Genomic DNA, 24284 nt, shown 5'->3' on the forward strand with positions numbered 1-24284 from the left:
ATGATTCATGCCACAGATAGTATATAAACTCAAATACACCCCTATCGGCCCTGCTCCCCCAACACAATTTTGATTGGCTCCGAACAAGGCACAGACAACTTAGTATTGCGTTACTCTAAATACATTGGGGGTGACTATGGTGACGTGGGTGGTCCTCATTCATTATTATAACGACCACTCAACCTGATTGATGTTTGGAGATGGAATTTAATAATGCTATCAACCTACACTCAACATGTACTGCTCTGTTTGTGAAGTTTCCCATAAAGCTTTGCAGAAGACAGCACTGAACAGGCATTTTTAAAGAAATTGTTTTGTTTTTGTGGGCATACCATATAACACCCTCATTTAAATAAGTTACTTTCATCTGAGCATCATAAGTATTGAAGGAGACATTTAAGTTATTGGGAAATGTTGACCTCTTTGGCAATCTCTCAGTGCACCTTTCTGTTCACTGTACCTTGATGACAGAAGAAAATAGACATTTGGATAGTGACACAAGAAATGAGACACTTCCCAGCATTACAACTGATACCAGATGCACGTGTACACTCTGATAGCTTGTATTAACTGGGAAATATTGTCTTTTTTTATTTAGTTTAGCAGGAGAAAACAAAGAATATGCATGTGTGTAAAACTGCAGACACCCTACAGATACTATCAGCTGATATAATATAGATTCATGTAGTAAAATGTTTATGATAAACCACCCATATCAGATATTCAGATCAAATCGGATTCAATTTTAGAGAGACAAAAAGTGAAGGAGTCGTTCAATAAGTTCTCAAACATGCTATACATTTTAATAAACATATTGATATTTCTGAGGAAAACCCAAGATAAACCTAGTTATTTACAATAAATGACCATATTTCTTCACATACAACATTGTAGACAACTTAAATAACTTTAAGGTGTAACTACTTAAATAATAAAAGAAACAGGGTTACTCTATTCACATGACACCTTCCCAGCAGCTCCAATGCAGGTTTCACATTAAGTGCTAAAATTATAGAGTAGATTTACAGCTTGGACTCCTTACACGTACTGCAACAAAGAATGCTAAAATGCACCAAATAGAAAGTAATAAACAGGCGGGGATTGTTGTTAATTATACTTGTCTTTGGGAGAAATAAGTGATTATACTATAAACAATGAATACACCTGACTATTTTAGAGGGGGCTGCAAACCTTCAATGAGAAGAATCACATCAAAAAAGGGCTCAATGAAACATGGTTAATATTCATGACCTCACTGGTTACAAATGAGTATAAAACTGAACAGAACGTACTAGTGGTCTCATATTAGTCTAGTAGTTTTAGTCATATTAGTTATTCGGTAAATAAAACAGCTGATCTGATGAGGAAAAATGATGAAGTATAGGACAATTTCTACTTGAGATGTAGTGGATTTACTAGTTCATCTACTGGATAGAGCTCAACCAACAACTTCTACTATTTTCTAAAAAAGAATCAGTTTTAGAGGGATACTATGGGGTCTTGATGACATCATATAGCATATTTAACATTCTCTTCTATTCAGTCATGAGCAGATTGACTAAAAAAATTTGGCTCTAAAATTATAGCTTGAGCCTCGTTTTAGAGAAACATCACATAGTCAGAAGGAAAGATCTCTTTATTTTTGTTATTTTTTTGTCAAAGCACTCTTGATAGCAAGAGAACAATGTTATAGATTTAAATTAGATTTTTATGGAAGTTGTATCTTCAACGGAACTGTGGAAGTATTTGTAAGTAAAATACGTAAAATGATTTTACATGCTTAATGTAAAACTGCTCCTCTCCCATATATTATTCCTTAAAAAAATAAACCCTCCTTTATTAAAACAATGGCAAATCTAAAAAGTACTTATCTCAGTACAGTACTATATGAAATGTACACCAGTCACCAGTCTTGTTCCCCTTATGACAAAACTGAATATGGTTTGGTGTTTCGAAAAAAAGGAGAACAATAAATGAAGATTCCCATTGTGACCGTCAAATAGCTTGTGTTTTTTAAAGTGATACAAAAATTGTAGTATTTGCTAAAAACAGATTCTGTGCTTGATATCTCACAGAAACAAGATATATGAACATTTTAAAATATGATAAGATATACAATTTGCAATGAAAGCAGCGTGCATGGTCATGAACAACTATAGGAAAATAGTATAGCTGATACTGCACCTTTAACCAGAGCAGTTACCTCTTTAGGTTAGTTTCTCTGCAAACCAGTCATCTTAATTATTAAATTAATGTAATAAAAGTGACTGTCCGAACATTCTTAAAGATTTACATTTCACTTTAGTTTCCATCTAAATGAAACATCAATGAGATACAACCAATATTCAGTTTTGACTTTGCAGGATCTTCATTGATCATTTCAGCAATTATATCAAGAAGATGGATGACATTTTAGCAGATCCGTTTTCTAAACTGCATGTAAACTGGCATCAAGTCCCATCAAAATGATTCTCCAGTTATACACAGACCTGCTGGATAAGACTAAGTCTGTTGTATGGTTTTGTGGCTGTACTGACAGCTACTTCCCCTCCCTTCTTTAAACAACCTGTGAATCCATGGCAGTGATTTTCTTTATGGTACAGTTCAGTTTGCTAGACTGTCCATTTGACTTTCCTAAATGAGCGTTTTTGACTCCCTAAAATCCCAATTTGTCCTGTAGTACACAGACTTATTGGTGCCCATGTTGGGGTTGGACCGAACATCCGAGTCGGTCTCATGTGGGGCTTCCAGTGCTTTGTGAGTCCTCTTGCAGGGACACTTGACTTTAAAGTGGACCAGACTTTACACACCATACCAGCAGTAAAAACCGGAGAACCCTGCGTGGTACCTCCAACATGCGACCCCTTCAGCTATGCGCATTGAGGTTCCATTGGCCACCCTGTTATTGTTTTACCTGTGTATTTGTGCATATGGGTGAGAGTGCAGATGGTGTAGGGGAGCATGAAGATCAAAGGCTGTGGCTCATGAAAACGAACAGTGGTGGGAGAGGAGGATCAGGTGAGGGGCAGTTGGAGATTGGGGATGGTGTCCTGAAGGCAAACTCTGAAAGGCCTCCGTAACGTTCAGTCTGCCAACTGGTGAAGAGCGCATTATTATCCTGCCCTGCTTTTTATACAATATAACTGGTGAGGTCCAGCAGGTAAGACGTCATGTCAATGATGTGCTCCAGGATGCTGTCTTTCTCACCGTCCCCTCGTGTTCCTCGCTCTCCTTTCTCGCACTGACCGCCGGAGAATCCTTCCTTGCAGAGACACTTGTTGGGCTCCACGCAGACCCCACCGTTACGACAGGTGGGTTCGCATTTGGCTGCAAATGACAAGCAAAAGCAGAAATAAGTTGAAAAAATGTTGAAAGAGGTTGGAGGTTTATGCAACTTTGAAATCAAAGACAGAGGGAAAGTACTCTGATTGGCTCTGTACCTCGTAAGCAGAAGGAGCCCTCCCAGCCAGCACTGCAGCAGCATTTGCCAGTGGGTGTACAGTGGCCGTTCTTGCATTCGCGGGAGCAAGCGGTGCTTAGCATCTCTGGATCCTCCACCGGCCGTCTGCACTCCTTAGGGACCTGTGGCCTGCAGGAGTCACAGAGCATTGATGGTCAACTAGGGGTTTCACAAAATCCAGCTCACATATTAAACACTTGCCAAACATGCAAACACATAGTATTTCATAATGCCTTCATAAAGCATAGTATTCCATAAATAAGCAAACATGTGGAAAACTTGTTTAAAGACAAATGAGCCATCCTATGTTGGTAGGGCATCATGCTAACTTTTGATATATGGAGTGATTTATAAGACTTTATCAAAAGTATAAAAATGCTGCAAGTACATTAACCCCTTACCAGACAGCACCCATTTTGGCATTTACATAATATGTGATGACTGATTTAAAAAATTTAGTGTATTATTTTAAATTTTTGACAAACAGTACAGAATGTTAATATCAGCTATTTATCCAATATTGGCTATAAAATACAAATTATTATTGGCTTATTGGTATTGTCCATAATTTTATTATTGGTGCATCCATATACAAAGACATCCATTCACTTGAATGTTTGTCTATCTCTCAATCGCTGTGAAAAATTAATACAATTTATTTACTGTCACTTGTGGGATGCAGTTGCATGCTGATCTTTTTATATGCTGTTGTTTCACAGAAACGTTCTACAAAATAAACCATTGACAATTACTAGAATACAAGTAAATATTCAGCATAGGTATTTAAAAACGAGTAATTGAAAAAGTTCATTTAATGTTCACAAAATGTTCATTTAGGTTTCATCTTGCTGTCTGTTTATAACAGAAAATCTGTACAGTAAGTGTGAGAAAAGATGCTACTTCGGATGAACAGTTAGACAGAAATACATAATTATTGATTTGATTAGTTTGATCTTTGTGGATTCATTATTCTCACCTATATCATCTAAAATGAATGTGTGTGGAAATTGAATGCACTTTGAACAATACCAACAATCCCACAACAAAATTAAGGCTCTGCATGGCAATGTCTGGAAACAATGATGCTTTTGTGTGTAATGAATTTCAAATGTAAAACCTCAGTGTCAAAGTAAGTGGCTTGTGATGAACCTGTCCGAAGTTCGGCTCTCCAAACATTCTAATGCATCACTCAGCTAAAAACACTGCTTAATGAGCCAGGCAAATCTCTTGAAGGCTGTCTATTAGTGAGCAGCAGGGCTGTTGACATACCCAACAGGCCAGCACACACACAAACACACTGTAATTGGACTCCAGTGAAGCAGTAACTCTATGGGAAACAGGCTGGAGAGCTCTTGGTGAGTTCACATCCTGTGTATCTCACTAGAGGTGGTGTATTGGAAAGTTAGGTGGCCAAAGATTCTGTGCTTAACACTGAGGGATGTGGAAAGAATGAAAGTAGATTCACAGTATTTAAGGGTGAAGTGTGTCATTTTTATCAATGTAAAAATATCAAACACAGTTTAATGTGCAAGAGACTCAAAATCTATTGTATCAGTTAGAGCCCATCCCCTTTACTTGAGTTTTAGACCATACCCTCCGGCTCGCGGTTTAGATTTCCTTTAGTTAACAGTAAGACTAAGAGATATAGATACTCATTTAGTCCCACAGCCATTTCTCTTCTAAATTTATGTAATGGAGGTGGTTATTCACGGTCAGTGTATTGTTTTTACATTTATGTTTTTTATGCCACCAGAAGGTACCTTTAATGGTTTGGACTGAGAGCCCAGGATTGAAAGTACTTCACTCCAGTTTGATACACATCTCATACCAAGCTACAGTACCAATGAAAGTACCAACAAACCTCATTCGTTCTTATAGATTAAGCAAGTATGGTTCCATGTTTACTGTATTTGATGAGCTCTATGTATGTACGTTGGTCAATTTTTATGTATGATTAAAGGCCAAAATCATATCTGTCGTCATATAAAGTGATTGTATCTCTTCAGAAGGCTTGGAATAAACTGGTCAAGTCACATGGATTACTTTTACGGTGTCTTTTTGTACTTGATGCCTATTTTAACACAGTTCCATAGTCTAGCAATGACACAGATTGTTTTGTTTCCATTGTTTTAACACATTGACCTAAACCATTTTGATAAATTGTGATTGACAGTCCTATTTCTTCTGCTCCACCAAGGCAGTTGCCGCTCCTGTGCACATTTGTTTCTATGAAGCTGGCAGGGATGCTTACCTTGTCATGACAACAGTTCGCAATGAAGTGTGATATTCCAAACATTGACTGAACATGTTTACGCCAACAGGTTTAACAAACTGAAACAGGTTTAACCAAACCCAACAACCGTTGGATGTTGGTGCTCGTCAGGACAGTGTGAAACAGCCTTATGAGTGTGAGTGTCTATGAGATAATGGGATGTTGGATCTCTGAGTTTCCCTGACAGCTTTAGTGACTGATGGCAGGAATTGGGTGGTAACAAGGGAATTCTGGCAGGATACACTGGGGGGTCTAGTGGGGGAGCAGTTCCCATGCTCCCCTCTAACGCTTTCCGCAACCAAATCAGGTCTCCCTTGTCTCTCATCAACACTTTGTTGTTGTTGTTTTTTGTGTGTGTTGTTGTGACAGGCTGTTACGTTGTTAAAAAAACAGGGAGACAGAAAAGATGAGGAAGAAAGAAATAGAAATGGATAGTGAAAAAGAAAGAGAGGGAGGGAAAGGAGAGAAAGAGGCGCTCCCTAGAGGATTGGGCTAACACTGTTAATGACGTTGGGGTCAGCGGCACTACTAAACAGTTTGTATTACTGGCAGGGTGGCCATGAAAACAACACCTGCTGCCGTGGCACTTGACAAAGACAGCTGGGTCAACAGGCACTGTGGGAATGTATCAACTCTGTGAGGCCACTTGCATAAAACACAGACTGATAAATTAAAAGAACGCCCCAGCTTATTAGTTTAAGACTGTCCTGTAGCTTGAATGGGAGGTTGAACGCATCAGCTGCCCAACCACTCTTTTTGTGAATCCAAGGATTATTTGGCACAATATGCTATTCATAATACCAGTTTTCCTCCCTGTTCTGCATTTTCCACCTAGGCAGAAATCAACACCGAAGCTGAGGAAGTCAAAGTCGTGGAAGTTGTGGATTTTTTGGTTCCTCTTATGCTGATTTTAGAAGTAGTATTGCTGAATTATGTGGAATCGATTTAGATGTGTTGAACTTAAGAATACTAGACACTTATTGGTAACTAAAAGCATAATTATTAAGCCACAATATTTCATAATTGAAAACGCAAGGGATGAGAGACATGTAGAACTTGGTGAATGAATACAATTCTGTGGACATCTGCAGAGCTTTCTGAGGAATTTGAATTCTGTGTGCGACCACTCATGGGTAATGAGTCCGGTATCTCTTGAGCTTTTCTCTGAGAAGACAGTTTAATATCTCTTGGCTTAACTTGTTGGCTGTGATAGTAAGAAACAGTTGAGTTATTTGATGAAAGCAAGTGCACGGGGTAGAGGGGTGAAGAGCTCAGGAGTGTTCGAGCATGAAAAAAAAGGCTTCATCAAGGCACTCTGTGTGACTCCTCTGTCCTTTTTGTCATCTCTCTCTTTTGTTAGCACCTCTTTGTGGATACATTGTATCAAAAAATTTACTGTGTATTGTAGCTGTAGGCCATTCAGTACCACCCCTAAGGGTCTTTGTTAAGGGGAGGAACACGGTTGTGAGCGGGAGAGATTTAGGACGGACCATGAAATAAAGGAGACTTGTCAGAGATGGGGACCAGGAGAATGTGAGCACTATTTAAAGTGTTTGTATATCTTGACACACACTTAGGTCTAAATAAATGTTTTACCTCCATATCGCGACAGAAAAGCACTTCTACGGAACCTATTCAATACATTTAGCCAACAAAATCCAAAGTCATGGAAGATACATTGTTATATTTGCTTTTTGACATAACTTCCATTCTGATGCTGAATGAATAAAAGTCACTTTAGAAGTCACTCAAGTAACACTCAACCAAATCCCTGTAACGCTCACAACTATTCTAGTGAAGAAGCAATGAGAAATGTGTTCCTGTGATGCGTTCCTCAAACATTTCTTGTGGATGATCTTATACAGCTCAGTCAGAACAGAGTGTATATTCCAAAATAATCGCTACTAAGTTCTCACTTCTAGTATCTTACATGTGATGAACTTTGCTTGCTAAGCTAAATTGCTTATAAGAGTGCACCAAGATAACATGAGATAACATTTCAATCAGCCATGGCTCGTCTGTATGGGCAGGTGGGGCAGAGTCCCGCCAAAATATTACTAAACTAAATAGTAACTAAATCAATAATAAATTGTAAATGTGTTCAGCACTCTGCAACAAATATTTTTTTTCTATTTAAATCATATAGTGAGAAGGATATATATATATAAAAAAATTAGGAAAAATCCAACCTTTAAGGACACCAATTTTCTTTGTGAATGAATAATGTATCATACATAAATAAATGTTCTTCCTTAAAATACAGGGTGCATAAGTTTGGACACCCCTATGTTAAATTCCCATAGAGGCAGGCAGTTTTTTATTTTTAAAGGCCAGTTACTTCATGGATCCAGGATACTATGCATCCTGATAAAGTTCCCTTGGCCTTTGGAATTAAAATAGCCCCACATCATCACATAGCCTTCACCATACCTAGAGATTGGCATGGTTTTATTTCAGTTAGCCTCATAGCTGGTTTGATTTGCATTGAGAGATGATCTTATGGAAAGTACTCCATGCCAATCTCTAGGTATGGTGAAGGCTATGTGATGATGTGGGGCTATTTTAATTCCAAAGGCCAAGGGAACTTTATCAGGATGCATAGTATCCTGGACCATGAAGTAACTGGCCTTTAAAAATAAAAATCTGCCTGCCTCTATGGGAATATCACATAGGGGTGTCCAAACTTATGCACCCTGTATTTTAAGGAAGAACATTTATTTATTTATGATACATTATTCATTCACAAAGAAAATTGGTGTCCTTAAAGGTTGGATTTTTCCTATTTTTTTTAATTAAGGCATTAAGTTCAATTTCCAAAAGATGATTTTTTATTCCTCTTTTTAGTCAACTTTAGCATGGGTGTCTAAACTTATGCATAGCACTGTATATATATATATATATATGCCTCAACAGAAAAATGGAACTGCAGCACACTTAATTGAGAGCCATTGGGGCAGATGTGAAACTGCCCTGCTTATTTTCACGTTACCTTACGTAAAATTCGCTCCAGACCAAGACAATATCAATCCACTTCAGCTATGTGTATATTAGTCTGCATCAAGTCAGTAAGGGTATGTTCACACTTTGCATGTTTGGTTCGGTTAAAACGAACCATGGTGCGATTGCTCTATTAGCGTGGTTCTTTTGAATAAGTGTGAACGCTACCATCCGAACCCTGGTGCACACCAAACAAGTGCAAACAAGACAAAAACAGGACATGATGTCACAAGATGCAACCCTAAAAAGATCAGAATGCTCAAGCATACCTGTTTTTTCTCATCATAGTCGCTGTTTTGCTTTTCACAAGTTCTCAGCTGGTCAAAATACCATCATAGGCTACACACATACAACGAGTGCATTTAGCCCAGCACACAGCATTGTTTTGGATGTTTGGTAAGTTCCGTCCTGAAAAAAAAGCCGACCAATCAGGTTGTGAACGCATCCCTATGCCGTTAAGATCGGTATCTTTAGGTTTGGTGTTAAAAATGCCAAATGTGAACACTAAGCGGACCAAGACTAAATGTATGAACACACCCTAACATGTCTGTTTTTCCTATCTGGAGTAGCGAATCAAATGAATGAAATTAATTGAATGAAAATCAAATGAATGAAATCAAATAAATTAATGATCAATGCTTTAGTTAAAATGTGCTCATGTGAATAGCCTTTATCTGCCAAAAGTTTTCTGCATGCGTTCAGCGATTAGATTATAAAACTTACAAAATGTTTATCATAAACTAGCTCTAGAATCTGCCCTACGTAAATTTACAACCAGGAGCCGCTACTGATTTCAATTAGTAAAAGACTAGTAAAAAAAAAAAAATATAAATAAATTGGAATAAGACTGAGGATGTGCGTCAGTTTATGTTTAATATTACCAAAAACAATTCATACACAGTTCAGTTACTGGCATCTTCTCAGTTATTGCCGCCGGCCAATAAACAATCTTACAGTCTCTCTCTTGTCCACATTTGACATCGACATGCATACATTTCAATGTGCGGTGGCCTATTTATTATTCTACATTAAAGGACTGCTAAACAAACTCGGATGCGTGCAGTCATCTCAAACACTAGACTTTCACATGATATGATATTTAACACTCTCTCTTCTACCACACAGTTGTACAACCCAAAAATGCAATGCAGCAGATCAAAATCAAAACAACGTGGCTATTTTGAAGCTCTCAACCCTAGCCAGAACGCAAAGGTTAAAGGGTACAGAAAAGATGTAAATGTAGATACTTGAAATGTAAATGCTGGACCACCCCACTTGACAGTGCTAGTCCCTCAGAATTGTTATATCACCTCTTTTATTTGGTAATTAGATCACAAAAAGTGACAAGATGTATAAAACAGTGAACCCAACACCACAGGTCTGACAGACTAAACAACTCCAATCAATGGTGGAAAGAATTGTTCTTTGGAAAAATGCAGCAATGCCAGAAAACATAAATAAAGTAAGTTTGAGGGGCCTTGTTTAGGAGACTCATGGAAACATCTGTGGTAATTAATAGCATTAGACTTGGGTGGCACTGTCGTCACCTGGGTATACAGTGCCTTGCAAAAATATTCAGACCTTCAAGCAATTTTCTCTCAATCCTTGCTGAATTCCTACAAGTAAATGTTCTCTACAATATTTGCATTTCATAGTTTGCATAATGATTCAATACACAAAATCTTTTATTTATTTTATACTTTATATCATTTTATTTATTTTATTTTATTTATAATATTTTCACTTTTTGCAGGAATGGCCATTTCTATTTATTTAAATGTGATACTGCCTCGTTCTTCCAGGCAGATTTGCTCCAGGTTTCAGTTGGGACTGTAAAAATGTTTGGATTGAGAATGGACTTTGACATTTTTGTTACTGTAATTTGTAGCGTTTTTGCAGACTGATACATATTTCTCTTTATTTTTAACAAGATACCCACTTCCTGCTGATGAAACATAGCCACCCATGATGTGTTCGCCAGCATACTTCATTGCAGGTACTGTATAGTGTACACCAAGATGTGGCCAGTGTAAGATTTATGCCACACACATTGCTTTGAATTTAGGTCTTATCTGGACCAAAACTGCAACATGGCTACTACTAAGCAAAACTTCAGATGTGCAGTCTCATGGTCCCCTATACCTGTCAGTGTTACAAAGAACTCTTATCATATAAGTGACTAGTGCACCTCTGTCTGGTTCTTAAAGAACTGAACTTTGTAGCTTTTTCCAAAGTGATCATTAGCCTTTCTGCTTCTTGTTTATATGGTTTAGCGGTTTAGAGTTTAGAGGAACAACCTAGTCAGTGTCTGGGTTGCTTCCACTTCCAGATTATTGAACTGACAATCCACCTCTTAGATATTCATTTGGAAATTATTTTGTACTTTTCTCTGGAAGTTAGTTTTCTTTTCCACAGCCTTCAGTCCTCACTTAAATAAGGATGTCTATTATAAACGAGTTTATATTCCAATTACGTTTTCTTTTAGGGTTTACATAAGACCAACTGTGACAGAATAGTGGCCTCATTAGAACCATACAATTGTGTAAATTAACAGAAGATATTATTGCAAGGTGGATCTGCAAATTATTCAAATGTGAGATTTTTCAGCTGTGAATTTCAATGCTTTGACATATGACAGACTAAATAAGCTAATTTTCCACAACAACAGAAAACAATTCAAGAATTCAAAAAAGAGATTCTGTTCAAGTTTTAAATTATTTCACCTGATAATTGTGAGCAATTTATATAGTTCTAATGGTGTAAAAATGTCCAGCAAAAGGATTTTGAATGGCGTAGAAAGCACAAAAACACGTTTCATGAGCGATTGGTTTGAATTAGAGACTCAACAGATCTGCCTGTGCCTATTGTAATGTCCCCTTTTTCTGGAAATGATATATCGGATCTATTAAACATGCAAACACTTTTGGCAGTTGTTATGTGGGAATTCATATGCTCATTTCTAATAGATGATATGCCTTTCATATGTACTTGGCGTGGTGAGAACATATTTTCAAGATCTATCATAAAAGTGGCTTTTAGTGGTGTATAACACACGGGGTAAATTATGGCATATTAAAAAAAGCCCATGAGCATACAGAAATGATTAAATCCTTTAACTGACTCCATTCACATGCGTTGAATCTCTGGCCGTGAACCCCTGCACATGTACGTAAATTGGGTACATTTTGCTCGTCTGCAGATTCGCCAAAATTTGGACATAATGGTGTTCTCAAGGAAAACATTCCCTCTGTTGAAGACAGGTGTGTAAGTCCTGTCAAAGCAAGGAAAACACCCAACCGACCACACAGGCTCGCTAGTTAACCAGCGCTGTCCGAGCCAACTTGACTGTGTTGGTGTTAGAAACACGTTACACTAACATTTGGAAATGGTATGCTTACTCTCCAATTATGGCTGAGGTTTGTGTTGGCCAAGACTGGCAGTTGTGTGATGATTTGTTTAAGGGAAGCTAGACTCCTTGTGCGTGTGTGTGAGCGAAAACAAGTAATGCTTTAATGGGATAGTTCACCCAAAAATGAACATTCTGTCATTATTAACTCACCCTTATGTCGTTTCAAACCTGTATTTCTTTCTTCTGTGGAAGTCAAAAGAAAGCTATTTTGTAAAATGTCTTTTTGTCCACACAATGAAAGGAAATGCAGTTCAATGTTGTTTCGGACCCCATTGACTTTCATTGCATGAACAAAACCAGTTTTAACATTCTTTAAAATGACCTTCATTCTCTTGGTATGAACTAACTACGCAGATGTGCAAAGAATAGCATGTAAGAAGAATGCCAGGGGATGTTTTGTAAAGCGGAATAAAAATGGAATTAATTATGCGAGTTTCAATATTAGCATTGCTTAGCAGTAACATCACATATTTTTTACACGCGAGCAATGAAAACGGAAAAACAGAGAGGCTGATGCATAAACTCTATTGTATACAATATGTTGCTCTGTGTATTCAAAGCTCAACGCACCTTTTGGGGTCCACCAACTTGTAGAGTTTTCCGCTGTGCGACTGTATCACCGTGCTTTTGCTGGAGGCAAGGATGTAGACCTCACCTACAGAGGAAAGAAAACATTTAGGTCTTTGAGGGATCGCATTTGTCTTCTCTCACCTTCCTTCCTTCCTACTCGGTGCACTTGACACTGGTGTATGAGAGGGTTTTGAGAGGGGCTCATTAAATCCTCATGCAAGTAATTTAATGAGGAGCAAGCTTGCAGCACTGTGCACAGATTGTAAACATGTGTCAGGAGACTGCCATGTGGGTCTCCAGTACAGCCTTCCACTGAATCCCTCTTACAAATCAGCAACAAATGCTATCTCTCCCTCACAGAGGCCCACTCTTGGCAAAGCATGAGATTTATTCTCTGTCACACTTGACCTGGTGTTTGGATTCGAGAGTTTATGTTCCCTGTGATGCACTGAGCTGTGGGGATATTACATGGTGGCAGAGAGTACAGCCTAGCAGCAGCGAGTGGGCATAACTTTGCTTTCGCAATGCACTGTCAGAGGGGCTGGCGTCAAGTTCACATAAATGAACCCCTTTACCATTCTAGTGCCAAAAATCAGTTGTTACCAATGTTAAATGTGCACGTAAGGAAAGGCAGCAGATTGTGCATATAAACCCTATATGCTGACAGATTACGCTGACCTTTGATTTCCAATCATACCGTCTGTCAGCAGCAAAAAAAGAGGAAGTAATCTGTCAGGAAACTAAAGGAGTACTGTGTCATACCAGAATGTTCTTTTGAGGAAAGATATTTGAAAGTGGGAGGTAGGACGAGGGATTGGTTTTCTGTCTGTTCTGTATCATTCAGATGATTCTTGGATTCCAGCAGCATTTTTTTTTCTCCTTCCTGTGACTACGGTATACACATTTTAATATAAAACGATCGCTTCATTTGACCGTGTCTAAACTAAACAAATCCTTTGTTTGCTTTTTTTTTTGCATTAGTTCTTTTGAAAAATTTCTGTATTTACAAAAGTTTAGGGTCATTAAGATTTTTTAAAAATACAGTAAAAACACTGATATTGTAGAATTTAAAATAACTGGTGTCTATTTTAATGTTTTCAAAATGTAATGTATTCCTGTCATGGCAAAGCATCATTGTTAGCAGTCATTACTTATTATCATAGTAAAAAAACAGATAATATTTTATATTGTTGTGGAAACCATTTTTTTTTTTTATGAATTCTTTGAAGAATAGAAAGTTTAAAAGAAGAGCACTTATTTGAAATATATATATTTTTGTAATTATGTAAAAGACTTTACTGTTGTGAAAAATTTTATGTATCCTTGTTGACTAAGGAAAACAAAAATCTTACTAACTTTTGAAGTCCCCAAACTTTTGAACAGTAACATATATACTTTGTAGGGCTGGGTGATACATGATATATCGTTACAAATTTATGTCGATAATGATAATAAGCTCTGGACATTTTTACTCTATATGGTTTAATCTAACAGCCAATCACACAACATAAATACATTTGAAAACAATCAGTCAATGCATGTTGTTTATAAGGGATTTCTTCGTGTCTCTGTGTGAATAAACGGTGTGGTTTCATCTGATACACAAACTCACACACATGTGACGCTCACAGTGTTTTCAGCGTCTGCCGTCTCAATATATGAGGACATGAACACATGAGCTGCTTTGAGAGTCACTTCACAAGCTTTCCACCGTTCAAAAAATACCTTCAAATGCACTACAACTAAAATATCTTCATGACAAACCGAAAATAAACCCAAAATAAAGGTTTGAAATTAGGACTGAAATATATCACTACTCTATACTAAAATATACTTCTCAAAGTAATACTAATAATATTATTTCTAAGGAATATCATACAACCAGGATATTTTTTCATCCATGTTTTAAATTTCTGTTCTGGTGCGTAGCATCTTCTTTGGCAAAAAATAAAAATGCAATGTTTTGTTGTAAATTAACTGTTATATTTTCGTTTGATTACATTTTAAAAGCTTGATTAAATTGTTAAAGTTTATATAAATTTGTATTAAATCATAAAGCACAGAATCCATAAAAATAAAATGGAAAACACAGAATTTTGGGAAAATTAAAATGGATTTCATGGGGCCCTTAATTAAAAGTTAAATACAGAAGTAAACATTAAGTGGATCAAAACCTTTCATCAAAGTTATACATGAATTTTGAACAATACCCGTTCTTGTCTTAGGAAAACTTTGATGAACTTTTTTGATCCACTTCAAATGTTGACTACTGTATTATGTGGAGTTTAATTGTGAACAAACAAGTTTACATGTTTACATTCATTCTCAAGGTCTAACAAATATGTGGAAAGTATATCCTTCCCCCTTTAATAATCGATAACGTATGATATGGTCTCGTTGGCTATATCGCCCAGCCCTAATACTTTGCATAAAAAAGTTTTTAAAGAAACCTTGACAGAACCATGAAAAAAGGTTACGACAGAAGCACACAAAATTTGCGGTGAAATGAACACACATAAAGCTTATTGAGAGCTCACTGACCTAATTCATCTTCGCCAAACCCCAGGATGTGGCCTACCAGCGAGGAACCACAGGAACTGCTAGTACTAAGACAAAGAGGCTTCTCTTGCCACGATCTGTCTTCTGAAGGCCTCTGGAGAATTCTGAAGTTCCTGAAACAATCATACAGTCAGGGGTTTAAATCATAAATACACCAATACCCTTTGCTGTCTATCATGTATGATGCCCCAGACTTGAGTGAACATCTTGGTTGTTACAAAACATTAGGAATTATTTACTGCTTTGGACTTTCAGGGAACAATTTCTTTTCTACAGTTTATCTCTCACTGTTGACAAAAACGGAAGGCTGATAGTGAAGGAGGATGAATTACAAATCAGTGCAAAGTGTGAAAAACATATACCGGTGGCCAATTGACCTAGCAGGAAACCTGCTCTCAATTTACCCTGAAAAAACTCTTTTTCCTCATTGGGGTATGTGGCAAGTCAGTGTGTGTGTTGGCACAGTCAAAAACACATGAAAGATGGCAGTTTCCTTTCGCAGTTGAATGATTACCACAAAACCCTATCAATGAGGAATATGAAAATGGGAGCTCAATATGTTTTATTTCTTTTTTTTGGAAACATAACCATTTTGTAGTCTCTGACTGTGTTTAAATAAATTAAAGATACATACCAAGTTGTACTAGGAGTGCACAGATAGAAAGTAGTTTAGCATAATTAATAATTATAATATCACATCCTATAATAATTGAACATACCCATTTTTGTCTCCAAATACATAACTTCCATAAAGTCTTCTTGACTGACATCCCCTGTATATGAATCCACCAACTGGGGTGGCACCTCCGTTTGACCCCACGTCATATATAGATGGTTCATTTTCTGTGGGCAGACATACCAACAACTCACTATTAATGAAAAAAGCAAAACCAAGCAACAAGTCGACATGGGTTTTATGGGTTATTTGAGTTAAAAGAAATGAACCCTAATCATCTGTATTGTTTAGATAACTCAATTTTACACATTTAACAAACTAAATGTCTTCAATCACCACCCTACATATGTTGCAAAGTTGATTTATCACCATAATAACAGTTTCCTTTGTTTGTGTAAGGGATATCCATGTTTACCACAATCTGTCAAGAGACCATTAGCACTTCACACAGGGTGGTTTTAATTAGCTATTCCCCAGACGGTTATAAAAACACTATGTAAACTTGATATGGAGGGCTGTGTTCATTTCACTAAATGTCCTTATTAACATTTAGTTTGAGCACTGTTAAGTTCACATTATAGCTCAAATAGATTAGGGAATGGACGCGAGAGGAACGGAGAATGGGTGAGGTAATCCTACAATTACTATTGAGTGTTTGCTAATATTTGTGTAAATTTGTATGGCTACAAAGATTACAGCAGCTTAGGGAATGGCGAGTATTATAATGTTACAGTCAGAGCCCAGTAAAACAACAAAATGTGATTTAATGAAGTAAGTCATTCACCATGGTGATGGTTTAACATCGTAAAGGGCCTGGTGTTTGGGGTAATTTGGCACACTTGTGAGACAATCTTTTTGGGGTTTAAATGCATTGGTTGGGAGAGAGCCATATTTGTTTGCTGCCAATGTGTAAGGAGTACAAGAAAGCCAATCCATTACTTTGGCCACAGGAAATTTGGCCATATATATATATATATATATATTCACTTCTGGTATTGATTTAAGGTCTTAGTCAGAACGACTGAGAGAAGAACTGCTATGTTGGTCGGTCTATGTTACAACAATGCACTAAATGACCATATAAACACCTTTTGACAGCGATAAATTATATTGTATACATGTATAATTATATATAAAATATATGTGCTTGCATGCTCCCAGGAATGAAAATGATTTTTATATTTAAAGTGTGGTCTCATGTTGTGAAACAATAGTATTGCAATGGTATTTTCGAATAACGCGTTTATCGGTTTCTACGGAAAGTCTTAAATCATTCTATTGGAGTGTTCCCTCATTCCATGTTCTCAGCATAAAAACTTAACATAATTTTATAACCAGTACATGGACTGATAATTTAATGCTTTCTGAAACACAATACAGAAACTTCTTGAGTGGTTGCCTGGTTGCTTTGCTTGTTGAAAAGCCTTTCTGTCTGTACAGTAATTCATCATGTTTTCAGAAATCAGCCACTTCAACAGGCATACCATAGTCTTTCCCTTTGATGACCTGTAGAATCCTGCCTGTTGTCGTATTTTTGCCAACAGTATCTGTGCACAGAATCAGCAGACTCCCATTGGTGTCCATGCGGAGCTTATCCACTGCACACCTAAAACACAAATTATTATTTGTAAATTCATTTTTCAAGACAGCGGCAATGTAAACAACACTGATATTTTTGTTTATATTACCATTCATTTAATTATACAATATATAATTCTAATTCATAGGTTTGCCAAGGTCTCTTAATTCCAGAAAAATCTTAAATCTATGGCACACAATTACATTCTAGAGAACTGTGTGCTTCCAACTTTGTGGTTACAGTTTGGGTGGGCCCTTTTCCAAAGCGAGGTCCATAAAGAAATCATTTACAGCGTCTGTTGTAGAGGACTAGCCAGTACAAAGCCCAGACCTGAACCCCAATGAACTGGAAGCCAGACCAGTTTCTGAGCTCACTGATGTTCAAGTCTGAATGGGTGCAAATTCTCACATCCATTTTACAACATATAATGGAAAGACTTATAGAGCAGCTGTTAGGAAGGACAGACTCCCAAATTATCAGTGGTTTTTAAATTAAATGCCCGACAATTGTTTGAATGTCCCCTTACATTTGGCTATAAATTGTTTGGGTTTTTTTAGAAAGGAAAGTCAGTGAAATATTTGACATTACCTTCCTGGGTCATGCAGTCCATGGGAAAAGATTTCAGGGGGCTGATTTGTGCTGTTAAAATAGGGGTTGTTTCTGGGTATAGAGTAGGGCGGACTACAACTATCTGTGTCCACATCCACTCGAAGGACAGATCCTGTGAAATCACTATGGCAGAAAAACACTCCATTGAACATATTTAAAAAAATACTGAAATCACTATTTAGCCTCATAGCTTTACTCATCAATAGAGCCTGATTTATCACAGTTACTGCATTCAACACTGTACCTTAGACCATCCATCTCCTCCATATCGTCCAAAGTGATCATTCCATCACCTAAAAATATGTGCAGAAGCCCATCAGGCCCAAAGAGGAGCTGACCTCCCAGATGCTTTCGGTGGAGCTCAGCTACTTCCATTAACACTCGAGTAGTCCTCGTGTCCACCTGGTTTGGATTTTTCCTAAAACCAAATATTAAAATAAAACATTTAAACACAAAACTACATCCATCCAATATATGGAAAATACATTTTCCAAACCGCTTGTCCTATAGGGTCCTATAGGTATGCTGAAGCCTATCTAAGTGTCCCAGGCCATAGAAAACTAAATACATTTAAATACAAAAATAAATTAATATATATATTTTTTTCATCTGTAAAATAAATTGTAAGATATACAAATATATTTTAATATACTTAATAGTTAAACAAAAATTGCACTTAAAAAAGCACAGAAAAAGAAAAGTCAACAAACTTGCCTAAGCCTGATTATAACTCCCAACCAGATGACACTGGCAAGCTTGACATCTGAAAGGCTAATTTACAATGTGATTAAAACAAAATGTATACTTCAGCATGTTTTGTTAAGGCTGGGTGTTTTGCATTGCAGCTGGGGAGCTAAAAACAATCAGAATGGATGTCAGCTATCGTGATAATTATATGTTGTGATTACATTTCTCTATAAACCATTCATCACTGTCAGTGAAAGCATTTCATGAGGAGCTTGGCTTCTCAAGACGGATCCAAAACCAGATGGAAAACAAACACAACGCATGCATGTCCATGTGTAAAGTGTTTGATCCAAGGCCCTCACCACATAATGACATTGGGGGGACCAAATGTGTGGGTAAAGCATGGTTTTGTCATCAACAGATTTTTTCCCTTTTTTAAGACAATAATATTATGTTGTTGTTGGTTTTGTAAATCAAGAAAATATCTGAATATGAAGGAGGATACGTCCTATGATGGCTACGACTGGTTAGTTGCCCCTGTTCTTGGTCAAGCTGTGACTGGTTTCCCATTACCTGGACACCGTGTACTCGACTACACGAAGAATGTGGTCGTGTGGTCCGATAGCCCAACGCTCCTGGTTGGTCGTGTAGGAGACGTAGAACTTTCCATTTTTCTTATAATTGGGGTGGAATGCAAGGCTTAGCAAGCCCCTTTCATCTCCTCCCTGTAAGTCAGATGGGGTACACAAAGAATCCAGAAGTTAATTATGTCCCTTTTTTAGATTGGGCTGGGCTGCAAAATGCTTAAGCAGTGCCTCCCCAAGTCCCCCTCTCTCTCTCTCCTTTTTCTCAGTCTTTCTCCATCTCAGTCTTTCTCCATATGGGGGCCAGTTACCCCATGCCCTCTTGCCCCCTTGCTTTTTTTTACCTCCCCTCTCCTTGACTACTGCATTACAAATGATTATAAAACATTTGACTTCATGCAAACCCCCTCCACACCCACCCTTTCACCAACCCTGTCTTGGTTATAGACGCTTGTATTTGGGGCCAGGCTCCTCTGGGATGCCTAGGCCCTCCTTGCGGCCTCCATTGTGCAAGTGATTTGTGTGTGTAATCTTAGGGGGATATCCGTGAATGCAGTGCTGAGTGGCTGAAACAATTCATTAGCTCACTCGCAGTTCATAGAGAGCACAAAAGTCCAGGATTCCTTTAGCCCCCCCCCCCCCCCCCCCCCCCCCTCCCTCCCTCCCCTCTGTCTCTTTTTTATTTTTAAACCCATGCAACATTTGAGAGAGGCAAGAAAAAGAATGGGCAGAAAAGAAAAAAAAACTCCCACTGTCTTGGCAACAAGTTGGAAAACATTGAATTTGCTTGTGTAATAGGTAAAACCTCTCATCCCGCAGGCAACTACATGAGTTGTCACTACTCTGGTGGTCCACTCATCATAGCCTGTTGTAATAAGCAGCTATGTCACGTTAGTTCCTGGGGAAAGTAATAATGTTGGACTTTCCTCCCTTTCATCTTCCCAACTTTGTTTTCTTTCTGGTAACACAATTGAAATGAATGGACGGATTGCTAAGCATATGCCTCATGAATGAATGAACGAAACAATGAATGAACAAACGGGTTTGAGGAGAATTCCTGAAAAAATTATTGTGATTTAATGCTTTGGGATAAGACATAACGGCAGTTTAATTACAACACATACAATAACAATTCAGTGATATTGGCTGTCAAATAAGTAAACAAACAGAGTTTTCATGAAATTAGCTATCTGTGCCACCTCTGCGGCATTCCTTTCTCATTTCTCACAGGAATTTAGCAAAAAGAGGTCTTCTGTGGATTGCTGAAGTTAGCGGTGTGGTTCAGCACATGGTACACGCCAAAACATACAGATCATAAATTGGTCAGAGCAGCTCTGTTGGGCTATGCTGAAGTAATCCAATTCGGATAGGCTTCAAGTGCTAGCGCTTCATCTCTGGAATGCTCCAGAGGAGTTCGCATTGGATCTGTAGGGACACGAATAATAACACTCAGGAGGCCTCTTTAGTTGACCACAAAGCGAAAACACAAGCAAAACTTCATGGTGCCCATTAAATGTCTGTTCTACATTAGTCAAACACAAAATGAGGTTGGGTTGAGTTAACAGCAGGTTGATATCATTTATCCGTTCTCTGCATTTTCAAATGAAACATTCTTCCTTTCCCCGAAACTCCCTCCCAACATGTTGGACTCCTGATGCACTGACCTGAATCCCAAAACAAACACAGAGGGAGCAGGTCAAGTTAAGAATTCCAGAGAGTCGTATGATCTCAGGCCAGGGACCACCAAAGAACAACTGTAAATTAGCTGAAATATTAGCTTTTTGCTAATGATCGTTCCTTCAACAAGTAGGCACAAAAAAAATCTTTACTTTTCCAGGCCCATTCCTCTGGGTGCTACCAAAAACTTAATTAAGAGAAGACAAACTTCATGATAGCCTCCCTCCATCCATCATAGCAGATGTAGGGCTATGTGTACAAGCCTCAGCTTAGTTGCAAAGCTAGTACATATTGTTCCACTGTAGCAGCCACAAGAACGTTTGTTAGACACTTAATTAGGGTAACCTTGCAGCATGCTGATGTCGATAGGAACACTTCAGCTTTAAAATGTGGCTTCAAAAGAGGTCCTACGCTATGTTATTGTAAGCATTCTGTGCACTGCCTGTTGCTTTGACAGTCCGAAGATTAGGTTGTAACAGCTTCTCAGCAAGAATGCTAGTGAGGGGTCAGATGAATTTGCAGACAGGAACAGAGCGCTATCGCCTCCCTCCAGGCCCCCCACCCAACCCATCGGCAGCTGCTTGCCTTTCAGGACTTGATGCATGGCCTGGCTTGCACATTGTTTCTGAGCACCTTTTGATCCTTATTGGCTCAGGCAATCCTACATAAAGAGGCATTCCACCCAAGCTGATTGGAGAAAAACAATGTGTGCCTACCTCAAAGGCAATCTGAAATGCTCACACTAATTCAGAGCTCCATTTAGTTCAACACAATGAATCCCAAGACCCAAGTCAAATCCCCCTCCTCCACCTGTTAACACACATTAATCCTGTGGCAGCACTGGAGTTCTGGGTGAGGATCGCTCATTTTCAAGCAGTGAAAAGAGCAGATCGAATCGTAGGATAACATTCACTCAATACAGAGGCAGCTCTCTGGAGCAATCCACAAATCTTCTGAATGGCTCTATCACAGGTGCTCATCCTGTCTCGGGGGTCCTCGCAAAGTCTAAACCTCGGCCAGGAACTCAGAGGAAGCTATGCGAGATGACAGCAAAGCAGCGGCTGTTTCTCAAAGAGAACTGTTAAAAGAGTCAAAGGACGAGAGAGGAAAAGGTCCATTTGTCAAAGCTAGGATACTTATTTTTTGACAGAGTCAAGAGCCCTCCTGCTTGTCTAGCTGAAAGAGCTCAACAGCTGTGCGTGTCAAGTGACAGAGTGCACAACATGCTGTGATCTATTTGCTTCGGCAAGAAATATTTTTTTGCAGCTGGACCCCTTGAGTTAGTTGATACACCACAATGGAACTGCGCTCACATTGCGTGCAGATGTCTTATTCACTACATCTAGCAAGGACAACAACAAAGTAGTACCATACTTGTGTACCTATCACATCAACATGGACTGAATCAGGGCTCTTTCACACAAATAGTTTAGAAGATAAACACTTTATGGCGCTGAAATCTTACACTTCAGGATTTTGCTTGTCACTGTATGACTATTTTTCAGCATCTGGAACCCCGTAACGTGTTCGCAAGACATCTCAAATGAGTTAACTGGTAGTTAACTATTTAAGAGCCCAATAATAGCACTCTTACTTTGCTAGTACATGGTAGTCAGGCTGGTGCGGGATTGCACTTTAAAGACTAGCCCCAGATGTGAGAGTGTAATAAAGTAGTTTGAAATAAATCAAACTGGACCACAATACTATGGCATGCTTCCACAGCAGCCAGTGCAATCCACCTTGCGATATCTATGCAGCAGAAACAAAATGGCAAAGATGTCTCCGCCTGGCCAAAACCAATAAGGGGTTTAATTTTTGACTCTTTTATTGGAAGATCAGAATTTGGGTCAGTGACAGATAAGAGTGTCTATGATAAAGACATATATACTTTTATTTTATATATATTTTATATTTATACACATATATATTTTTTTTTTTTTTACTTTATGCCCCCAAAAGATATCAACAATAAATTTTAATCCAGAAATGAAAATCATGTCAGTACATGGAGGAGAGGGTGCCTTTGCTTTTCAGTACAAAACTTCTAGCTGTAATCTGAGAAGCGCAAATCACACAGAATATTTGATAATGTCACACAGTGTGTGTGCGTGTGTGAGTGAGTGAGTGAAGGTATATGGTTTCATCAGAGAACACCCACAGTGCTCTGGGAGACTCCCTCAAGTAGACAGAGCATTGTTTTCAAGCAGTTTGGCTTAATTGGCAGTGAGGGGATTGGGCTTGAAGGAAATACAGAACATTAGAATCAAAGTCATGATAAAACACTATCATTCCCCTTCATGCCCAAGTTGGGTCCCAGCGGGTCTCGAGGCCTTCCACGGGCACAAAGGGCACATGTCCTGTTGATGCTCCAAGTAAACATGGCTTACTCAGAATTACTTGGACAAACTTGACAGAATAGCACTCTTGGGGAACGCTGGGGCTTGAGCTTACTCTAATTGTCATAATGATTGCTTTATCCACAGCCAATTATGTTTAATGATGACAAGGCACATTTGGGGTCTTTCCTGTGGGGCTGTTGCATGTTGACTCCATAATTGCTCCTTCTCCCTTTATACAGTAAGTGAAGCAACAGGAGGTATGCAATATACATAAACTTCCTGTCAAAAAGCAGTCATCTTCCTACATCTCTGGACACTTCCTAAATGAAATGATCTCGAATTACAGAATGCCTCAGTTCTTGTGGGGGCAGATAAACATCTGTTGTGACACACGCCATAACTACTGCTGACAGACATGCATGTAAGCGAATGCTACAGCTGGCAACATTTCAGCCTTTCTCACTGATCCTCAACAACAAAACACAAGGTTTCCTCTGCTGGCAGTCAAGTTGACAGCAAGCAAACCACACACATAGAAGCCCACATACAGAATGCATTTGTATAATAATATAATTGTTGTGCCAACACTATTTTTGGCTTCAATATCACCCTCTATTCAGGTTTTGATTTGTGGTGGGAGGAGAGGAAAAATGGAAATAAATCCATAGAAGTTGTTATTGTGCTCCTTTAAGATTGTATTCTGTTAGGGGGCTTCATTTCTCCCACCTCGGCTTTGTCTGAAAAGGTGCCAAACCAAAATGATGAACAACAGATCTTTCAGGTTTCAGCAAAGCTTACTGATTTATGGAAGACAGACTTCTCTGATGGTGGGAGGTCAGGCTGCATGAATTTCAAATAGCAGCTAG

General features: G+C 38.4%; 1 protein-coding gene across 1 annotated transcript in view; it reads right to left on the minus strand.

Annotated features, from left to right (window-relative positions):
• Window positions 1–1639: 1639 nt before the first annotated feature.
• The window catches only part of hhip (hedgehog interacting protein), a 38592-nt gene continuing 15947 nt past the window's right edge, over window positions 1640–24284 (minus strand). The window contains exons 5-13 of the mRNA XM_079851439.1: window positions 19392–19543; window positions 18376–18549; window positions 18111–18254; window positions 17428–17549; window positions 15987–16110; window positions 15250–15380; window positions 12709–12793; window positions 3441–3589; window positions 1640–3327 (exon numbers count right to left, since the gene is read on the minus strand). Coding sequence (XP_079707565.1) covers window positions 3131–3327; window positions 3441–3589; window positions 12709–12793; window positions 15250–15380; window positions 15987–16110; window positions 17428–17549; window positions 18111–18254; window positions 18376–18549; window positions 19392–19543 — 1278 coding nt within the window. The 3' untranslated portion in view covers window positions 1640–3130. The remainder of the gene's footprint in view (window positions 3328–3440; window positions 3590–12708; window positions 12794–15249; window positions 15381–15986; window positions 16111–17427; window positions 17550–18110; window positions 18255–18375; window positions 18550–19391; window positions 19544–24284) is intronic.

The sequence above is a fragment of the Squalius cephalus genome (assembly GCF_949319135.1).
Source record: "Squalius cephalus genome assembly, chromosome: 2".
Lineage (NCBI taxonomy): Eukaryota > Metazoa > Chordata > Actinopteri > Cypriniformes > Leuciscidae > Squalius > Squalius cephalus.